This window comes from Heptranchias perlo, chromosome 5 (genome assembly GCF_035084215.1).
Source record: "Heptranchias perlo isolate sHepPer1 chromosome 5, sHepPer1.hap1, whole genome shotgun sequence".
In the NCBI taxonomy this organism is placed as follows: Eukaryota; Metazoa; Chordata; class Chondrichthyes; order Hexanchiformes; family Hexanchidae; genus Heptranchias; species Heptranchias perlo.
This window is the reverse complement of record NC_090329.1, coordinates 82,153,097-82,173,066: the sequence shown is the minus strand read 5'-3', so window position 1 is coordinate 82,173,066 and position 19,970 is coordinate 82,153,097. Positions and strand designations below refer to the sequence as shown.

Below are 19,970 nucleotides of genomic sequence, written 5' to 3'. Positions count from 1 at the left end.
CCGTTCTTGCCCTCTGTCCCCCATAGGCATACTTGTGACTCCTCACGGGGTGGCCTGCAATGACTGGAAGCCTTCCCTATTAGGAGAGGAAACATCAGCAACGGACTCCCCTACCTGCCCTAACAATTCCTGGACATTATGGGAGTCTACCCACAGAGCTTCCACATGTTCTTGACACTCAGCTTCTTCCTTTTAAAAACAGGGCCAGTGAACTCAAGATCCATTGAATCCTCAGCCATCGATAGATGTTGCCCGAGTCTTCAATCTTCAGCCATTGTCTCATCCAAAATGTCCTCATCTTGACACCCTGTGCTTCACTCAGAAACCCCTTGAACTGAGCTATCTGCAGGCACCCATGTGCTTTGATCTGTACTGATACCTGTCACATTAAATATATTAGAGCAGAGTGAAGGGCTTGATAGATGTTTGTGAGTTTGTGGGGCTGGTTAGTTCTGTATCCTCATCCTCGTCATCTGCTTCATCGCTTACATTTCCTCAGCAGGTAGAGGGATTTATGGCATTGCTACATGAGAACAATATAATGTATCACATGGCCACAAGAACTATAAGCACTCACTTGATGATTAATTCACAGAGTTGTAACGAGGGTTTCCTAGTTATTTAGCTTTCTGAGGACCAAGCCTGTTAATTCAGAATAGGATGATTAACCCTCCACTCACATTGGCCCTCCCACCTTTTCGTCACCACTGGCCTCCTTTGCGACAGGTCTCCATAGTATCTTAATTGGTGATGAGAATAATTGAGTGTTTCAAGTAGTGACCTATACCTGCAGCTAGTGGACATTCAAATGAGACCAATGGAATTCATGTCCCTGTATGAAGGGAAGGTGCCAATGTTTGCATGGGAATGGTGAGGACTCCCAGCTTTCAGTTGCTCTATGCTAATGTGCAATGTGCCCTGGCAGAAGCATATGTCATGACTTACCTTCTCCATCCTCGTCAGATCACTAAATTTCTCATGGGACTGAAGTGCTATGCGGGGAATGGAAAAAGTGACAATACCCTTTGTCTCAAACCTGTACTCCCTTTGAGCACAGCTCCAAGCTGGAAGCACAGGAGCACTGATTTATCCTAATACCCCAAGTCTGACCAGTGCCTTAACATAACTTCTGCAGACTTGTATTTTACTTTTCTTCCTATATAACCTAACATTCTATTAACTTTTTTAATTGTTTAGCATGTTGCCTAGACACTGAAAGTGATATGCTTTTTGTTACTCCCAGGTCCCATTCTAATTTAATTCCTTTCATTGCAAATTTATGTCCTACAAATCTGCACATTGTCTTGGGCACCATGTTACTTGGTGCAGAAGAGATTTACCAAGAAGATATCAGGGATAAGAGGGTTTAGTTATAAGGAGACACTAGAGAAACTGGAGCTCTTTTCATTAAAATAGAGAAGGAGATCTTAATAGAGGCATTCCAAATTATGAAGCATTTTGCTAAGGTAAATAGAGCAAAACTATTTCCATTGGCCGATGACTTGGTAAATAGAGGGCATAAGTTTAAGATCATCACCAAAAAAATTACAAGAAAGGTTAGGAGTTTTGTTTTTGCACAGAAGGATGAAATAACCTACCAGAAACAATGATGGAATCAGAGCCCATAGTGGTTTTTAAAATTGAAGTGGATATACATTTGAAAAGAAAAATTAAAAAGGATGGAAACAGGGCAGGGTAATGGAATTAAAGTGGATAGCTTTTTAGAGATGGATCCAAATAGCCATGGGTGATGGGCCAAATGGCTTCCTCCTGTGCTGTCATATTCTATGGTCTGGAAATTCCTGGGGCCCTGCTCTGCCAGTGTAAATCCAAGACATTGACTTGTGTTTCTTCTCTTTTAGATGTTGATCGACTTGCTGTTGATAATAGCATACAAAAGCTCAACAGTTTGTATAATAACTAAATAAATGGTTTACTGCTTCCATTAAAATAGCAGACAGACCAATGTCATAACAGCACATTAATCACTTAAAGAAGAACTTGACTTTTATAGTGCCTTTCACAACCTCAGGATGTCCCAAAACGCTTCACAGCCAATAACGTACTTTTGAAGTGTAGTCACTTTTTTAATCTAGGGAAACATGGCAGCCAATTTGTACACAGCTAAGTCCCACGAACAGCAATGAGATAAATGACCAATTAATCTACTTTTTAGTGAAGTTGGTTGGGAAATAAATATTGGCCAGGATATTGGTGGAACTCCCTGCTCTTCTTCGAATAGTGCCAAGAGATTTTTTACATCCATCTGAGAGGGCAGACAGGACCTCGGTTTAACGTCTAATCCATAAGACAGCACCTGCCAACAGTGAAGCACTACATTAGTACTACACTAGATTGTGTGTTCAAGTCTCTGGATTGGGACTTGAACCCATAACCTCTCTGATTCATAGCTGAGAGTCGTAGCACTGAACCAAGACTGACACCTAATGAAACAGAAAATCCTGTCTGTTCATTATTTTTAGCTATTGAATTTATCCTAAGTGTACATTGGTTCTCTCATCTTTGATGTGTGAAAAGACTTCCAGACCTCATTTTAAGTTCAAAACCATCAAATTAATTTATTTAACAAAAGACAAATAAATTACAATCATATAATGCAATTATACATTTCAGTAGTAATCCTTCCATGTAATTCTTTGAGTGGAAAAATAATAAAAGGATAACAACTGTAAATACAAAGCTAACTCTTTGTAATTTCTTTTTTAATATTATGCAGTGTATCTTTTCTTAAATTTCTTACTGCTGTTCTAATCTAAACTATGCCTTGGGAGTGTCAAACTGATTTTTTTTCTATTTCTTGAGATTTTCAAACTGACTAGTTCCTTCTCTCAGAGATTTTCAAACAGAACAGCTCTTTTTATATCCTGGAAAAGAGTTACTGGGACCTCCTGGACTTTGAATAGTTGACCACTCAAATTTAAAAAGGAACCATTAGACCTCTATGTAAACCATGGGCAGCACGAGCACAAATTTCTGAAAAGCATTCCCAACTTTTGTTCAAGCTTTGAAGATGAAAACCTAGACCAGTGTTACAGGTAATGAATATTTTTTCCTCTTCTTACATCTCCACCGCTGAGGCAACTGGCTTATGCTGAGGTACAGTTTCAGAGGCATCAGTATCCTTCTAATGCTTCATCTGAGGTCTTACTTCAAACTCTTCATGTGTGATCTAGGACAGTGCCAGTAAGCTCTTTCACCAAAGTGAGAGCCTCACAACCGAGTCTGACCCTGTCTTCACTAACATCCATACATTTGTACTGACAGCAAGGGCAATCAGGCCACTCCAGACCTGGGAATTCTGATCAGTTTTAACTCTCCATAGCCCGAGGATGCTGAGGCAAATTATAGTGTCCCCATTGTCAATTCAGCTCAGCTAATGAGATTTCCTATTTGGTATGGTTCAGTGCCACACAATATAACACATTTATGCATTAAGCTATCAGGATTTGTATAAAGTGTTCATTGGCAAGTTTCCAGCATAAATGATTAGGACGTGATAATTTCATTAAAGGGATAATTTTCTGATTTGGCCCTGCTGGCAGGGACCCTCTCCTGCTGGCAGGGACCCTCTCCTGCTGGCAGGGACCCTCTCCTGCTGGCACCGCATATTGGAAATTCAGCCAATTGTTGCGCATAATTTTCCATTCAAAACAAAGTTGGGCAATTATCCCTTAAGGGTAAACATATTTTCTGTTACAGACATGGATTTCTTGAAAAAAACAGTCTCAGTTGGTAAACAGACTCGCATTGACTCCCAGAGTGGGAATCCACAAATTGATCCCTTGCTGGCACAAAAAACAAAACTCTACTCACAGGTCAAGAAAAACACAGTGATGTCCAAAAGAGGTAAGATCACACCAGGACCTGTAAAATACTACTGCTAAATAAAAATATCATTCATTAAATAAAATCACAGATGCTGCTATTTGTGAAATACTGTACATTACTATACATTAAATCTTTGATGTGGAGATGCCGGTGATGGACTGGGGTGGACAAATGTAAGGAATCTTACAACACCAGGTTATAGTCCTACTATATATGCGGTAACTTTCAAGGAATCCCACACACACCTGACGAAGGAGAAAGCCTCCGAAAGCTTGTGATTTTCAAATAAAACTGTTGGACTATAACCTGGTGTTGTAAGATTCCTTACATTAAATCTTTGGTGTTGATCATTTCAAATGTCTACAGAAAACTTGTGAAATGTCCTTGATACTGGCTGAAATTTGTACCCCAAGATTTGAAAATGCTGCAGTGATAAAAACATAACAAATGGCACTTCTGACATCAGAATCACAGTCAGATGCAGTCTTCTGAAAATAGGCAATTTTAAATGTAAATACTATTTCCTAAAGGGAGCCAACTGTTAGTCTAGTTTTCTAAAATGTAATAACTACAGATTAAAATAAAATAAAGTACAAAATTGAGCAAAGTGCTCCAGGTGCAACTATTGAAACATGTCTGTAATAAATATCTTGAAACTATTCCCAAGCACTCTTGGTGTGTGTTTAGCTTTGAACCAAAACTAGTGGGTGTGTTTGGTTCTATCATGGAAAACACCAAATTTGCCAATGTAAACTGGACCAGATGTACATTCTTCAGGTAGGTTGCATTTTACAAAACCTCTGCAAATGAATTTTCCATTCCCACAGTTGGTTTCACATCTGTTCTCTTTAATATGTGTACTTTTACATTATGCTCTCAGTTTTCAAACTGTCACAACAAAGCTAATGGTTTCAGTGCTAATTTCTTCTCCCCACCATGTATTATGGAAGTTCAAAAAGTTGTGGACAATGTATGCACATACACAAATACCTGAAGTACTTTTACTGCTTTAGGGAAAATGATGTACTAATCAATTGCCCCATAATTTCCAAATGTTAGAAAGAGAGTGATGTGTTCTCTTACTGGTGTATTGCAAAAGTACCCCATGTTAACCTGTTGAACTGCTAGGTGGAAGCAACATAGGAACTGGTACTTTGCATAGAACTTCTACTGTTTTTGATGTATGTTAATGACTTCAACAAATTTTAAGCAAAATCTCAAAGTTTGCAGATAACACCAAAAATAGGAGGCAGGACAAATAATAAGAAATAATGCAGCAAGATTCAGAACTCTAGGGGAATCAAGGGATATGGGGATCAAGCGGGAAAGTGGAGTCGAGGTCGAAGCTCAGCCATAATCTTATTGAATGGCGGAGCAGGCGCGAGGGGCCGTATGGTCTACTCCTGCACCTATTTCTTATGTTCTTATGCAAAGGGCCTAGCATCTGTTTCAGGCATGGGCCCTGGATGCCTATATTTTTGCCTACACCAATATGGCAGTTGGCACAATTCTGTAATGTGCATGCGCTTCTTGCCTGCCATATTGGAGGCTTCAATGCCCCTTTAGTGCTAAGTTGGCATGGTGCCATTCAATTTCTAGACTCTTGCCTCTGACCAACATTCCTCCCAGTGAACATCACCAGAAACAGATTAAGTGGTCATTCATTCTTTTGCCGTTTGTGAGACAAAGCTGTGTACAAATTGACTGCCACTGTTACCTACGTGAAAATGGAGACTACACCTCAAAAGTGATCCATGGCTTTGAAATATCCTGAAGATATAAGGTGCTTTATAAATGCTAGTTCTTTCTTTCCTAAATTCAAAAGGATCTGTCAGCCAGACACATAACTGAACCAAGCACACATGTTTATATTTGAATTTGTATAACTTAGTTATCCCTTCAAACAAATTACCCAGAGTCAGACAAACAGTTCTCAAAATATAGTATAGACTTAGGTGAGATATGACTTCTGTGAGTGTAGCTGTTTTTTGCAACAGTAACAATATTTTCTATTCAGTAAGGATTCAGGACCTAATCAGTAACAAATTTTGCAGATTTACTGTCACGCATGCGTTATAAGATTATTTATGTTTGATGGCGTGGTCTACATTGAACTTTCCATTCCCACTTTTTATATTTCCCAAGAGGAAGCAGCTACAATCCATTGGTCATACTGGAATGTCACCACATTCTTCAGTTATTCTAGAATTTCCTATAATAGAAAACAAGGTTCCCCTCGCGTAACGGATGAAAGCTTACTAGGTCCTATCTTGATCCTTTCACCTTGAAGAACACACATAAATGAAAGGCAGGAATGAACCAGCTGGTCCACAGAAACCTTAATTGACTCTTCAAGAAGCGATCAAGGCAATAAGGGTTTGGCAAGCCTCCTCATGAAAAATAAAGAGAAAAATCAAAGTACAGCACACCATATGCTTTTATAAGGCTGGATGGTTTTAAGTTACATTGTCATTTATATACTAAGTGGCAGGCTCTCTATTTTCTTGTACTTTTTAAAAGAAAATTTTGTTGATCAAGTATTATGTCAGAAAACATTAGGAGTTTGATGTAAAATGTGGTAGGATTTGGCAAACTGCCAGTTTTTAAGCAAAAAAATCAGATCGGCAAATTATTGGAAACAATTCTGAAAGACAGTATTAATCATCATTTAGAAAGGCACTGATCAATCAAGGACAGTTAGCATGGATTTGTTAAGGGAAGGTCGTGTCTGACTAATTTGATTGAATTTTTTGAGGAGGTAACGAGGGTCGATGAGGGTAACACGTTTGATGTAGTCTACATGGATTTTAGCAAAGATTTTGACAAGGTCCCACATGGCAGACTGGTCAGAAAAGTAAAAGTCCATGGGATCCAAGGGAAAGTGGCAAGTTGGATCCAAAATTGGTTCAGTCGCAGGAAACAAAGGGTAATGGTTGACGGGTGTTTTTGTGACTGGAAGGCTGTTTCCAGTGGGGTTCCGCAGGGCTCAGTACTAGGTTCCTTGCTTTTTGTGGTATATATTAATGATTTAGAAGTAAAGGGAATTAGGGGTTACGGGGAGCGGGCAGGAAATTGGACATGAATTTAAATTTGAGGTTAGGATCAGATCAGCCATGATCTTATTGAATGGCGGAGCAGGCTCGAGTGGGTTATTGGCCTACTCCTGCTCCTATTTCTTATGTTCTTATGTTCTTATTTAGACTTTAGGGGGCATGATTAAGAAGTTTGCAGATGATTCAAAAATTGGCCGTGTGGTTGATAGTGAGGAGGAAAGCTGTAGACTGTAGGAAGATATCAATGGGCTAGTCAGGTGGGCAGAAAAGTGGCGAATGGAATTCAATCCAGAGAAGTGTGAGGTAATGCATTTGGGGAGGGCAAACAAGGCAAGGAAGTACACAATAAATGGAAGGATACTGAGAGGTGTAGAGGAACAAAGGGACCTTGGAGCGCAAGTCCACAGATCCCTGAAGGTAGCAGGACAGGTAGATAAGGTGGTTAAAAAGAAATTCGAGATACTTTCCTTTATTAGCCAAGGCATAGAATGTAAGAGCAGGGAGGTTATGCTAGAATTGTATAAAACATTGGTTAGACCACAGCTTGAGTACTGCGTACAGTTCTGTTCACCACATTACAGGAAAGATGTGATTGCACTAGAGAGGGTACAGAGGAGATTTACGAGGATGTTGCCAGGGCTGGAGAATTTTAGCTATGAGAAAAGATTGGATAGACTGGGGTTGTTTTCTTTGGAACAAAGGAGGCTGAGGGGAGATTTAATTAAGGTATATAAAATTATAACAGGACCAGATAGAGTGGATAGGGAGGAACTATTTCCCTTAGCAGTGGGGTCAGTGACCAGGGGGCATAGAGTTAAAGTAATTGGTAGAAGGATTAGAGGGGAGCTGAGGAGAATCTTTTTCACCCAGAGCAGGGTGGAGGTCTGGAACTCACTGCCTGAAAGGGTGTTAGAGGCAGAAACCCTCAACTCATTTAAAAAGTACTTGGATATGCACTTCAAGTGCATATCCAAGTAACCTACAGGGCTACGGACCAAGTGCTGGAAAGTGGGATTAGGCTGGGTAACTCTTTTTTGACCGGCACAGAATGGCCTCCTTCTGTGCTGTAAATTTTTCTATGTGTCTATGTTTCTTCTAGAGCACAGCCTGACCCTGTTCTCATCCACTATCCACACAAGCACACTTTCCAGCAGGATGCAGTGGTTAGTAATCATGTACAGGACCCCTGGTTGATTTTCCCCTTCATAGCCAAGAGATATTGAGGATAATTATAGCACCACGACCCCTATTTTCACTGAGATCAGATAACTCAATACAGACTGTGGATCATATAGAGTCATAGAGTCATAGAGTTATACAGCATGGATAGAGGCCCTTCGGCCCATCGTGTCCGCGCCAGCCATCAAGCCCAGTCTAATCTAATCCCATATTCCAGCATTTGGTCCGTAGCCTTGTATGCTATGGCATTTCAAGTGCTCATCCAAATGCTTCTTGAATGTTGTGAGGGTTCCTGCCTCCACAACCCTTTCAGACAGTGTGTTCCAGACTCCAACCACCCTCTGGGTGAAAAAGTTCTTTCTCAAATCCCCTCTAAACCTCCCGCCTTTTACCTTGAATCTATGCCCCCTTGTTATAGAACCCTCAACGAAGGGAAAAAGCTCCTTAGTATCCATCCTATCTGTGCCCCTCATAATTTTGTACACCTCAATCATGTCCCCCCTCAGCCTCCTCTGCTCCAAGGAAAACAAACCCAATCTTCCCAGTCTCTCTTCATAGCTGAAGCGCTCCAGCCCTGGTAACATCCTGGTGAATCTCCTCTGCACCCTCTCCAAAGCGATCACATCCTTCCTGTAGTGTGGCGACCAGAACTGCACACAGTACTCCAGCTGTGGCCTAACCAGTGTTTTATACAGCTCCATCATAACCTCCTTGCTCTTATATTCTATGCCTCGGCTAATAAAGGCAAGTATCCCATATGCCTTCTTTACCACCTTATCTACCTGCTCCGCCGCCTTCAGGGATCTGTGAACTTGCACACCAAGATCCCTCTGACCCTCTGTCTTGCCTAGGGTCTTCCCATTCATTGTATCTAGGACTCTTTAGGATTTTTGATCTTTTCTTTCTTTACAGAAAGAATTTTGGGATTAATTTATATTTAAGGGTTGTGTTTTAAAGCAAAGTGAATTTGCACAAATGTTTTAAAAAAAGCCACATGCTGCAGGCATAGTGGAATGTCACAAGTGATCCTATAAGAGTCAGTTGTCATATCCCAGATCCATTAGCCAGCACACCTCTTTCATTTTGAGACCAGCAGTAGATGTTCCTCTTTAAACCCATACCTTGAGGGGTGAGGATAGGTAGCCGGTTTTATTGATAGGCCTGCTGACAGATAACTACACAGGGAGGAAGCCAATATCATAGCCATCCTCCTGGCTAGCAACAGAAAAAGAAGAGGATAGAGGAACACATGGTCTTAAACACAAAAACCGTGAGGTGTAGGCCAAACACTTGGAGCTAGAAGCTAAAATGCAAAAAGGTCGGTTCGAAATTCTCTAGAAAGGTAAGTAATACAAATATGTCAGCTCACAAAAGGGACGGGACACATGGTAGTATAACTATTCATATCCGCCCTTGTCTCACAAGTGTTTCAGTCCACCTTTGAAAAGATTGGAGAAGTGCATGAGAGGGTATGAGCAAACCTGTAACAATGACCTTACTGATCTATACGGTTCAGTTCTACACAGGTCGTGCTTTTATCAGTTCAGCCACTGAGGGAAGCACAGATGAAATATAATTAAATCCTGGGGTTGTAAAATTGGATAGTGCCTGCCTGGCAGGAACTGTGCACAAGGAACGATCCCTGCACTGGAATGGGTAGGCCAGAGGCACACTCGATATTGGGCCTCAGATCTCATTTAAATTAGACTGGCGAGCTGCAGACACCTGCTGTGCGTCCCCAGGTACCTCGCTGCTGCATCACTGACAACAGGGGCCATCAATGCTGCTGCTCCTCCCGGCTCCACATTCAGGTATATATATTTTTTTAAACGTAACTTGTTAGCGGTGGCCTTCAGCAGTGCCTTTATGGACCGCTGATTAGGCTGCATGTAGACTTGGTTACCTTGAATGCAGCAGGCTGAGTTCAGGGTAGCCCAATTTCAGGAAGGGGTCCTGAAACAGGTGCTTGGCCCTCTATTTGTATATGCAAAGGGCCTAATGCCTGTTTCAGGCACGAGCCCTTGGCGCCCATACTGGGGCCCTTACTAATACAATGAGCATTGCAATTCCAGCACATAAGTCCCACCATATTGGATGCTTAGGTGTTCCTTTTGCGCCGTTAAAACGGGCGCAGCGTTAATGAATTTCTAAGCCTGGGGATCTTAACTCTACTGTGGGTACTAGAGCAGAGCAAAAGTTTTCCTTCTTTTATGATCAATGTATGAACATTACCATCAAAATGCAAATTAGCATTGGATGAGGGAAGTACCAGGGTTGGTGCAGGAAATAGAAGCGTCATAATGATGTTGTAAGGATGCTCTTCTGTATAGGGGATTAAAGCATGTTGTTGGGGCAAAGGGAGGGAAGCTCAACTTTGCATTAGGCCTGTGTTGTACCTGGAAGTGCTTGTAACTGAAACTGTGTGCTAAACGTGGAAAAGTATTCCATTCTTCAGCAATGATGTTCATTACCTTGTTGAGCACAATATATAGATATTTGTTTTTGAAGTATTTTCTTACTGACAGCCAGGTCACAAATCACAAACACTTGAAATGTTCCTTATATGTTTGGCTCAAAAAAAGGAAAGATCATAAAGAAATTGATCCTGTAAAAGACGCTGCGCTGCAGATAAACTTTACTCTAGGGACCAAATTGTACTGATTGTACTGACTCTTTGCCAATTCAATCGTCCTTTGCTCGGCTCCAGGAGCCAACTAAAACCTCAGTGGAATGAAACTCGACTTCATAATTCTTGTTTGCCCACCTGAGTTCACAGAAAGGTAACTTATGTTTAATTTTTAAAAAATTAAAAATCTGATGAAAGATCCATTCTGTTGTTATTTCAGTCAGCAATTCAGCGAAATTCAGGAAAAATATCAAAGCCACAGTATCAAAGGAAAATAACTTTGAAGAAGCAAGCCAAACTCAGCCTCCCTGTATGTTTAACCTCATGCTTTATAAATTCAAGATACACTTTGTAACATTTATGTTTGCAGATGGTAGATGCAAGTAATCACGTTACAGCCCAGAGTTTCCAAGTTCATGATGCTGGCAAAGATACCTTGCTCACCGCTCGCACTTCTTTGGGAACTCACAGGCACCTTGACCACTTTCCAGACAGCAGTCAAGTCACCTTCATCTTAAGACAATCCTCTGTATCAAACCTATTTGAAGGAGAAGGCCGACACAAGGGGGGTAATTTTGACTTTGGGCGATAGTGTAAAATGGGTGATAGCGAATCAGCGCCAATTTTACATCTGTCCTGATTTTTATTTTTACTGAAATGCTGGGGTTCATTTCTAGAAGAACAGAATACAACAGCAGAGAGGTAGTGTTAAATTTATATAGACCCTTGGTTAGACCACACTTGGAGTATTGTGTGGCGATCTGGGGCATGATTTTATTGGAGGTGCGGGGGGGGGTGGGGGCGGGGGGGGGGAGGGAGTTCCGGGTTTCCCAGATGTCCTTACGATTTCGATGTAAGGACGGCTTTTTTTTGACGGTTTCCCACCCGACAAGCCGGCTTGATTGACAGGCTGGTCTCAGTCGGACAGGAGAAGAGGAAGTAAGAGGACGTGAACAGGTAAGTGTTAGATGGGGGGGGTTATCGGGGGGGTCGGGTGTCACCCGGGGGGGCTCAGTCATCAGGGGTCACCAGGGTGAGGGAGTCAGGGGTCAGTCATTGCGGGGGGGTCAATCACTGGAGGGGGGGGTCAGTCTCTGGGGGGAGGGGGTCAGTCATCGGAGTGCTCAGTCATCGGGGGGGGGCACAGTCACCGGGCTGGGGTGTGGTCAGTCATCGGAGGGGGGTGCTCAGTCATCAGAGGGTTCAGTCACTGGAGGAGGGTTCAGTTGTCGGGGGGGGGGGGCGTCATTGGGGGGGTCAGTCATCGGGGATCATCGGGAGGTCAGTCACTGGGGGAGGGTCAGTCATTGGGGGGTCAGCAGGAGGTGGGAGTCAGTCATTGGGAGTTCAGTCATCGAGGGGGGCTTAATCATCGGAGGGGGTCAGTCATCAGGGGTCGGGAGCGGGGGTTATTGCGGGGGTCGGGAGATAGTGGGGGGGAGGGTGGTGACCGTGTTTGTAGGGTCGCTGCAGGTAGGCCTGGGGGAAACACTCCTGCTCCTCCGGGCCCACAAGCTGTGCTATAAAGGCACTTCCCTGCAGTTTCGGGCCTTCTCACCTCCCCCCATGTGGAGTGAGGTAGAAGGCCCGGGAATCCCGGCCCCCAGGGGTTAAAAACAAAGAATCTGTCAAAATGGAGGCCAGCAGCTTCATTGAAAGCTTTTAATGATCAACCCGCCTCCTGAGAGCGGGTTGGTTGCCCACCCCTCGTCCCGCCTCCGGAAATGGGCAGAATGGAGGTGGGTTGGGGGCGGGTTTTAGATTTTTTTTAAATTTACTCCCCCCCCCCGCCCACAGCCTACCCGTTTTTCTCATTTAAAACCATGCCCCTGATCTCCATACTACATAAAGGGTATTGAACCACTGGAGAAAGTGCAGATAAGATTTACAAGGATGCTGCCAGAATTGAGAGGATGCAACTATCAGAAAAGTTTAATCAGGCTGGGGCTCTTTTCTCTAGAAAAGAGAAGGCTAAGAGAAGAACTGATGGAGGATTTTAAAATTATGATGGGGTCAAATTAGATGGATGTGGAGAAGTGGTTTCCACTTGTGGGTGAGTCCAGAACAAGGCGACATAAATTTAAGAAAGCCACTAACAGATCAAATAAAGAATTGAGGAGGAATTTTTTTACACGGAAAGTGGTGAGAATGTGGAAATCTCTGTCACATGCAGTTGATGCAGACAGCATTGATGCATTTAAGATGAGGTTTGATGTATAAATGAGGGAGAAAGGAATAGTGGGATACAAGGGCAAGATGGGAAGAGGTAATTAGAGTGGGGGGGATGGCTCATGTGGAGTATAAACACTGGCATAGACCAGTAGGGCCGAATGGCCTGTTTCCATGCTGTAGATTCTATGCAATTCCATGTTATGATGTAGGGTGTTCTCACCCTATTGATCGGTGCCGATTTCTGGTCCCTGGTCCAGACCAGGAACCCCCAAACCTCACGGATCGGGGTCCGGGATAAAAGGGACTTATGCTAACGCACCCCGTGATGGATCACGTAGCCGAATAGCACAGAGAACACACAAACTCGGTGTTTGATTTTGAATTGGAAGGTTGGTTTTATTGTATCGCCAATGCGAAGAAAATGACGATTAAAATGGTCCTACACACTACAATGGGTTACACACACACTACAGTACACTACCCCACTAAACTAAGAGGTCGGTGGGGACCCTGGAGACAGCATTCCAGCACAATCTGTAACCTCATGGCCCAGCAGATTCCTCACTCTACCATTACCAACAAGCCAGGGGATCAACCCTGGTTCAATGAGGAGTGTAGAAGAGCATGCCAGGAGCAGCACCAGGCGTACCTAAAAATGAGGTGCCAACCTGGTGAAGCTACAACTCAGGACTACATGCATGCTAAACAGCAGAAGCAACATGCTATAGACAGAGCTAAGCGATTCCACAACCAACGGATCAGATCAAAGCTCTGCAGTCCTGCCACATCCAGTCATGAATGGTGGTGGACAATTAAACAACTAATGGGAGGAGGCAGCTCTGTAAACATCCCCATCCTCAATGATGGTGGAGTCCAGCATGTGAGTGCAAAAGACAAGGCTGAAGCGTTTGCAACCATCTTCAGCCAGAAGTGCCGAGTGGATGATCCATCTCGGCCTCCTCCCGATATCCCCACCATCACAACAGCCAGTGTTCAGCCAATTTGATTCACTCCACATGATATCAAGAAACGGCTGAGTGCACTGGATACAACAAAGGCTATGGGCCCCGACAACATCCCGGCTATAGTACTGAAGACTTGTGCTCCTGAATTAGCTGTGCCTCTAGCCAAGCTGTTCCAGTACAGCTACAACACTGGCATCTACCCGACAATGTGGAAAATTGTCCAGGTATGTCCTGTCCACAAAAAGCAGGACAAATCCAATCCGGCCAATTACTGCCCCATCAGTCTACTCTGAATCATCAGCAAAGTAATGGAAGGAGTCGTTGACAGTGCTATCAAGCAGCACTTACTCACCAATAACCTGCTCACTGATGCTCAGTTTGGGTTCCGCCAGGACCTCTCGGCTCCAGACCTCATGGACAAAAGAGCTGAATTCCAGAGGTGAGGTGAGAGTGACTGCCCTTGACATCATGGCAGCATTTGACCAAGTGTGGCACCAAGGAGCCCTGGTAAAATTGAAGTCAATGGAATCAGGGGGAAAACTCTCCAGTGGCTGGAGTCATACCAGAAGATGGTAGTGGTTGTTGGAGGCCAATCATCTCAGCCCCAGGACATTGCTGCAGGAGTTCCTCAGGGCAGTGTCCTAGGCCCAACCATCTTCAGCTGCTTCATCAATGACCTTCCCTCCATCATAAGGTCAGAAATGGGGATGTTCGCTAATGATTGCACAGTGTTCAGTTCCATTCGTAACCCCTCAAATAATGAAGCAGTCCAAGCCCGCATGCAGCAAGACCTGGACAACATCCAGACTTGGGCTGATAAGTGGCAAGTAACATTCGTGCCAGACAAGTGCCAGGCAATGACCATCTCCAACAAGAGAGAGTCTAACCACCTCCCCTTGACATTCAATGGCATTACCATCACCGAATCCCTCACAATCAACATCCTGGGGTCACCATTGACCAGAAACTTCACTGGACCAGCCATATAAATACTGTGGCTGCAAGAGCAGGTCAGAGGCTGGGTATTCTGCAGCGAGTGACTCACCTCCTGACTCCGCAAAGCCTTTCCACCATCTACAAGACACAAGTCAGGAGTGTGATGGAATATTCTCCACTTGCCTGGATGAGTGCAGCTCCAACAACACTCAAGAAGCTCGACACCATCCAGGACAAAGCAGCCCACTTGATTGGCACGCCATCCACCACCCTAAACATTCACTCCCTTCACCACCAGTGCACTGTGTACCATTTACAGGATGCACTGCAGCAACTCGTCAAGGCTTCTTCGACAGCATCTCCCAAACGCGCGATCTCTACCACCTAGAAGGACAAGAGCAGCAGGCACATGGGAACCACACCACCTGCACGTTCCCCTCCAAGTCACACACCATCCTGACTTGGAAATATATCGCCATTCCTTCATTGTCACTGGGTCAAAATCCTGGAACTCCCTTCCTAACAGCACTGTGGGAGAACCTTCACCACACGGACTGCAGCGGTTCAAGAAGGCGGCTCACCACCACCTTCTCAAGGGCAATTAGGGATGGGCAATAAATGCTGGCCTTGCCAGCGATGCCCTCATCCCATGAATGAATTAAAAAAAACACCTATCACACACACTCACGTGGTCGAGGCTCACCAATCCTTGCGCACTTGCAGGTCTGGCTGACCTGTTCTCTCACATAAGGTTTGTTGGTTTCGCTGGAAGCTGCTCTCCTCTCTGGAGAGCTCGGGTGGTGGTGGAATCAGCCCAAAAGTCAGGGCTGAGTTGCACGAGTGAGGAATCCGAGAGAAAAAAGGGGGTTTCGGGCTTCCACTTTTATACCCCTCTTACAATAGTTTTTAATTGTAAACAATTTTACAACACCAAGTTATAGTCCAACAAATTTATTTTAAATTCCACAAGCTTTCCATACCGTTCACCTGACGAAGGAGGAAGCCTCCGAAAGCTTGTGGAATTTAAAATAAATTTGTTGGACTATAACTTGGTGTTGTAAAATTGTTTACAATTGTCAACCCCAGTCCATCACCGGCATCTCCACATAATAGTTTTTAACGTTAACAAGATTACTTCAATGTTCGTTTAAAAGTTCTTTCAAAGTCTCTTAAAAGTCCTTGATGGGTTTCGATGGCGCCTCGTCTTGCTGCAGTTGCCTCTCTCGATGGGCTATTGTTCTTCAAATTAATGCTGATTGTTGATCACCTGCTATACAGGGCTCCTTTTGTATCCAAGGAACTAGGTGTTGATCGCTTTTGCTTTAAAACAAAGACATGGCCCCACAATGTCTGAAGATGTGATTCACTGGGTGGTGACTGTTTAATTCAACCTTGTTTTTTTTTCCACATTCCACTGTGTTTTGTTGATTTGTTTGGTGACCTTTCAACTGCACCTTCCATCTTAGAACTTTGGTCAATGGCCAAATTTTACAGACTCAGGGAAAAGGTAGAATTCACTGAATTCTACAATGACTCTGCTGCCTCCTGCAAACAGAGTGAATGGAGCTGTGGTGGGGAGAATGTGTGGTGTCAAACAGGAAACCATTTTTTTGGCCAAACTTTTTAAAGTAACACCTCCAAAGCACCATCTGAAAAGATGGTTGCTGTGTGTCCTTGATATGTGCCAAGCAAGAATTGATAAGCCCGTTTAAACAGCATCTGCAGCCATTAAAAGCTGTAGCTAAATGCTATTTCCCACCGCTACTTGCTGCAAGCTGCCACTGATAGACCCAATGTGGGCCGGGAGCTCACTATGCATAATTAATAAGGCTTACTTCACAAAATCTGGTTCATTTGGCCCAGCTTGACTTCAAGAATCACAAATTTGCTACACTCCAGTCCCACCATTTCAGTGCCGGAAATGGAAAACTTAACCTTGTGCCTCATGAAGAGAAAATTCAGGCTACCTAGAGATTACTGTTGCTAATATTAGCAGGGAAACACTTAACACACTCATACAACATTCCTTTGTCTATTATTTTAAATAGACATTAGTCCATTTATACCTTCACGAACATTGCAGATCAGGGAATGTCATTATGCGTTTGCCAGCTAATATTGCCATCGGTTATTTCTAGATGAAGGCGTTTTTAGCTCCAGGTGTGTTTAGGTCGGGTGGGTAACGAGATGAGTTGGAAACTCACCCGCTGCTGCAGAAATGAGGCCCAGCTATTTTAACTCCCAGGCCTCATTAAAATGCCGCCGGTCCACATTCCGTCCACAATGGACAGGTAGTGATGGAAAATTGTGTGGTCCAGAGTCTACCTGGTGACACAATGTAGGTGGCGGGATCAGGTTCTGGGGCATCATGTGGAGGTTTTGTCTTCTGGATAGGGAAGGAGTCCGAGGGAGGGGAGGCCTAAGCTTGTCTCATGGGGTCCAGAGGAGCACTCCTACTCCTCCTGGCCCCACGGAGGACAGAAAAAAACTTGCCTTCTCCAGCCTCTTCTGGGACTGGACCTCTTCTAACCTGGTTCAGCCTGGCAGGAAAAGTGCAGCGGGATCCCTCTCAGGCCTGAGTTAAAATCCCGATGACACCATCGGGACCTGACATGCATACATAAAAACTCCGCTGGCTTTGGGCAGGAGTCTTTGCCGCCTGCTCAGGATAGCAGGTTAAAATCATGGACAGCGGGATCCTGGCAGGTTTCCAGTGGCTAAATAATCTGGGCGATTTCAAATGCCCACCATGAGTTAAAATCAGGATTTTAATAAGGGTTACAATCACCCTTTTATGTTGATTACAGGGACCACTCCTTTACAAGCAACATTATTTTTTATCCTTATGAAAATTCAATTATTAAACTCCTGGTATTTTGTGTCTGACTCCTACAAATAGCTCTAAACACTATTTTCCGATTTTGTTCACTGATCTATTATAAATTGCACAGCTGAGGTCTGATACAATTCATGGTATAAAATAAATACATCACTCATATCTTTAAATTTGTCACAGCATACAAGATTCAAATTGATGTTTACTCCATTGTGCACTTCACACAGTTACACAGGAAAAGAAAATTGTCCTGGTCCAGGTACATTGGTTGTGATCTTCCCAAATTCCCTAGATTCTAGAACAGTCCCAGCGGATTGGAAGGTAACAAGTGTAACACCACTATTCAAGAAAGGAGACAGAAAACAGGGAATTACAGACCAGTTAGCCTGACATCAGTCGTCGGGAAAATGCTGGAATCCATTATTAAGGAAGTGGTAACAGGGCACTTAGAAAATCATATGATTAGACAGAGTCAACATGGTTTTATGAAAGGGAAATCGTGTTTAACAAATTTATTCGAATATATTGAGGATGTAACTAGCAGGTAGATAAAGGGGAACCAGTGGATGTAGTATATTTGGATTTTCAAAAAGCATTCGATAAGGTGCCGCATAAAAGGTTGTTACACAAGATAAGGACTCATGGGGTTGGGGGTAATATATTAGCATGGATTGAGGATTGGTTAACGGACAGAAAACAGAGAGTAGGGATGAACGGGTCATTTTCAGGTTGGCAGGCTGTAACTAGTGGGGTGTCAGAAAGATCAGTGCTTGGGCCTCAGCTATTTACAATCTACATTAATGACTTAGATGAAGGGACCAAGTGTAATGTATCCAAGTATGCTGATGTTACAAAGGTAGGTGGGAAAGTAATCTGTGAGGAGGACAAAAAGAGTCTGCAAAGGGATATAGACAGGTTAAGTGAGTGGGCAAGAAGGTAGCAGATGGAGTATAATGTGGGGAAATGTGAGGTTATTCACTTTGGTAGGAAGAACAGAAAAGCAGAATATTTTTTAAATGTTGAGAAACTATCAAATGTTGGTGTTCAGAGAGATCTGGGTGTCCTCGTACAAGAAGCACAAAAAGTTAGCATGCAGGTACAGCAAGCAATTACGAAGGCAAATGTGGGCATCCACATGACAAACTAGCAATGGTCAAATCACATAATTAGTTTAATTAGTTAGTCTTTATTGCAAGAGGGCTGGAGTACAAAAGTAAGGAAGTCTTGTTACAATTGTACAGGGCTTTGTTGAGACCACACTTGGTGTACAGTTTTGGTCTCCTTATCTAAGGAAGGATATACTTGCCTTGGAGGCAGTGCAACGAAGGTTCACTAGATTGATTCCTGGGATGAGAGGGTTGTCCTATGAGGGGAGATTAAGTAGAATGGGCCTATACTCTCTGGAGTTTAGAAGAATGAGAGGTGATCTTACTGAAACATATAAGATTCCGAGGGGGCTTGACAGATTAGATGCTAAGAGGTTGGGGGTGATTATAGGAGACAATTGTGGGTGCGTTGGGGGTGGGGGAGGGGCTCTGAAAATCGCGGAAATCCTGTTCGGGTTCGGAAGCCGGCTCCAACCCGCTGACTTCTGAGTTGAAACCAGGCATAAAGGGCCGGATCAGGGAACAAGAAACTAAATAACTTAAATAAAAAACCATAGACGGAAGTGAAAACACAAAATGAACCTACTTTTGCAACCTGCTCCGATGTCCGATGTCTCCCGTTCCTCTGTCCCCCTCTTCACCCCCCGATGTCCCCCTCTTCGTGCCCCTCTTAACCCCCTGATCTTCCCTCGATGGCCCCCTCTTCACTCCCCCGATGTCCCCCTCTTCATCCCCCCAATCTTCCCCCGGTGACCCCTCTTCACCCCCCTGATGACCCCTCGATCTTCCCCCGATGTCCCCCCGATCTTCCCCTCTCCCCTCCGATCTTCCCCTGGTGTCCCCCCGATCTTCCATTCTCCCCCTGGATCTTCCACCCCCCTCCCCCCAGTCTTCCAGTCCAGCACCGGATGACGTCTCGCTCTCTCTCTTTCTCGCCCCCTCTCCTCGCATTGCAACTCCTGAAGGGAGCCAGCCTTCACCCCCCACCCGCGCTGCCAACCCGCCACCATTGTAAAATCGAGTCCGTTGTTTCCTCAGGCTGGTGAGTCTAGAACTAGGGGGCATAGTCTCAGGATAAGGGGTCGGCCATTTAAGACTGAGAGGAGGAGGAATTTCTTCACTCAGAGGGTTGTGAATCTTTGGAATTCTCTACCCCAGAGGGCTGTGGATGCTGAGTCATTGAATATATTCAAGACTGAGATAGATAGATTTTTGGACTCTAGGGGAATCAAAGGATATGGGATTGGG

The 19,970-nt window shown here is 44.0% G+C and overlaps 1 protein-coding gene across 5 annotated transcripts in view; it reads left to right on the top strand.

Moving 5' to 3' along the window:
- The window catches only part of LOC137321894 (uncharacterized), a 198,143-nt gene that overhangs the window by 22,533 nt on the left and 155,640 nt on the right, over nucleotides 1-19,970 (top strand). For all 5 annotated transcript variants that reach the window (XM_067984733.1, XM_067984732.1, XM_067984731.1 and 2 more), the window contains one exon: nucleotides 3,721-3,867. In XM_067984733.1, coding sequence (XP_067840834.1) covers nucleotides 3,721-3,867 — 147 coding nt within the window. The remainder of the gene's footprint in view (nucleotides 1-3,720; nucleotides 3,868-19,970) is intronic.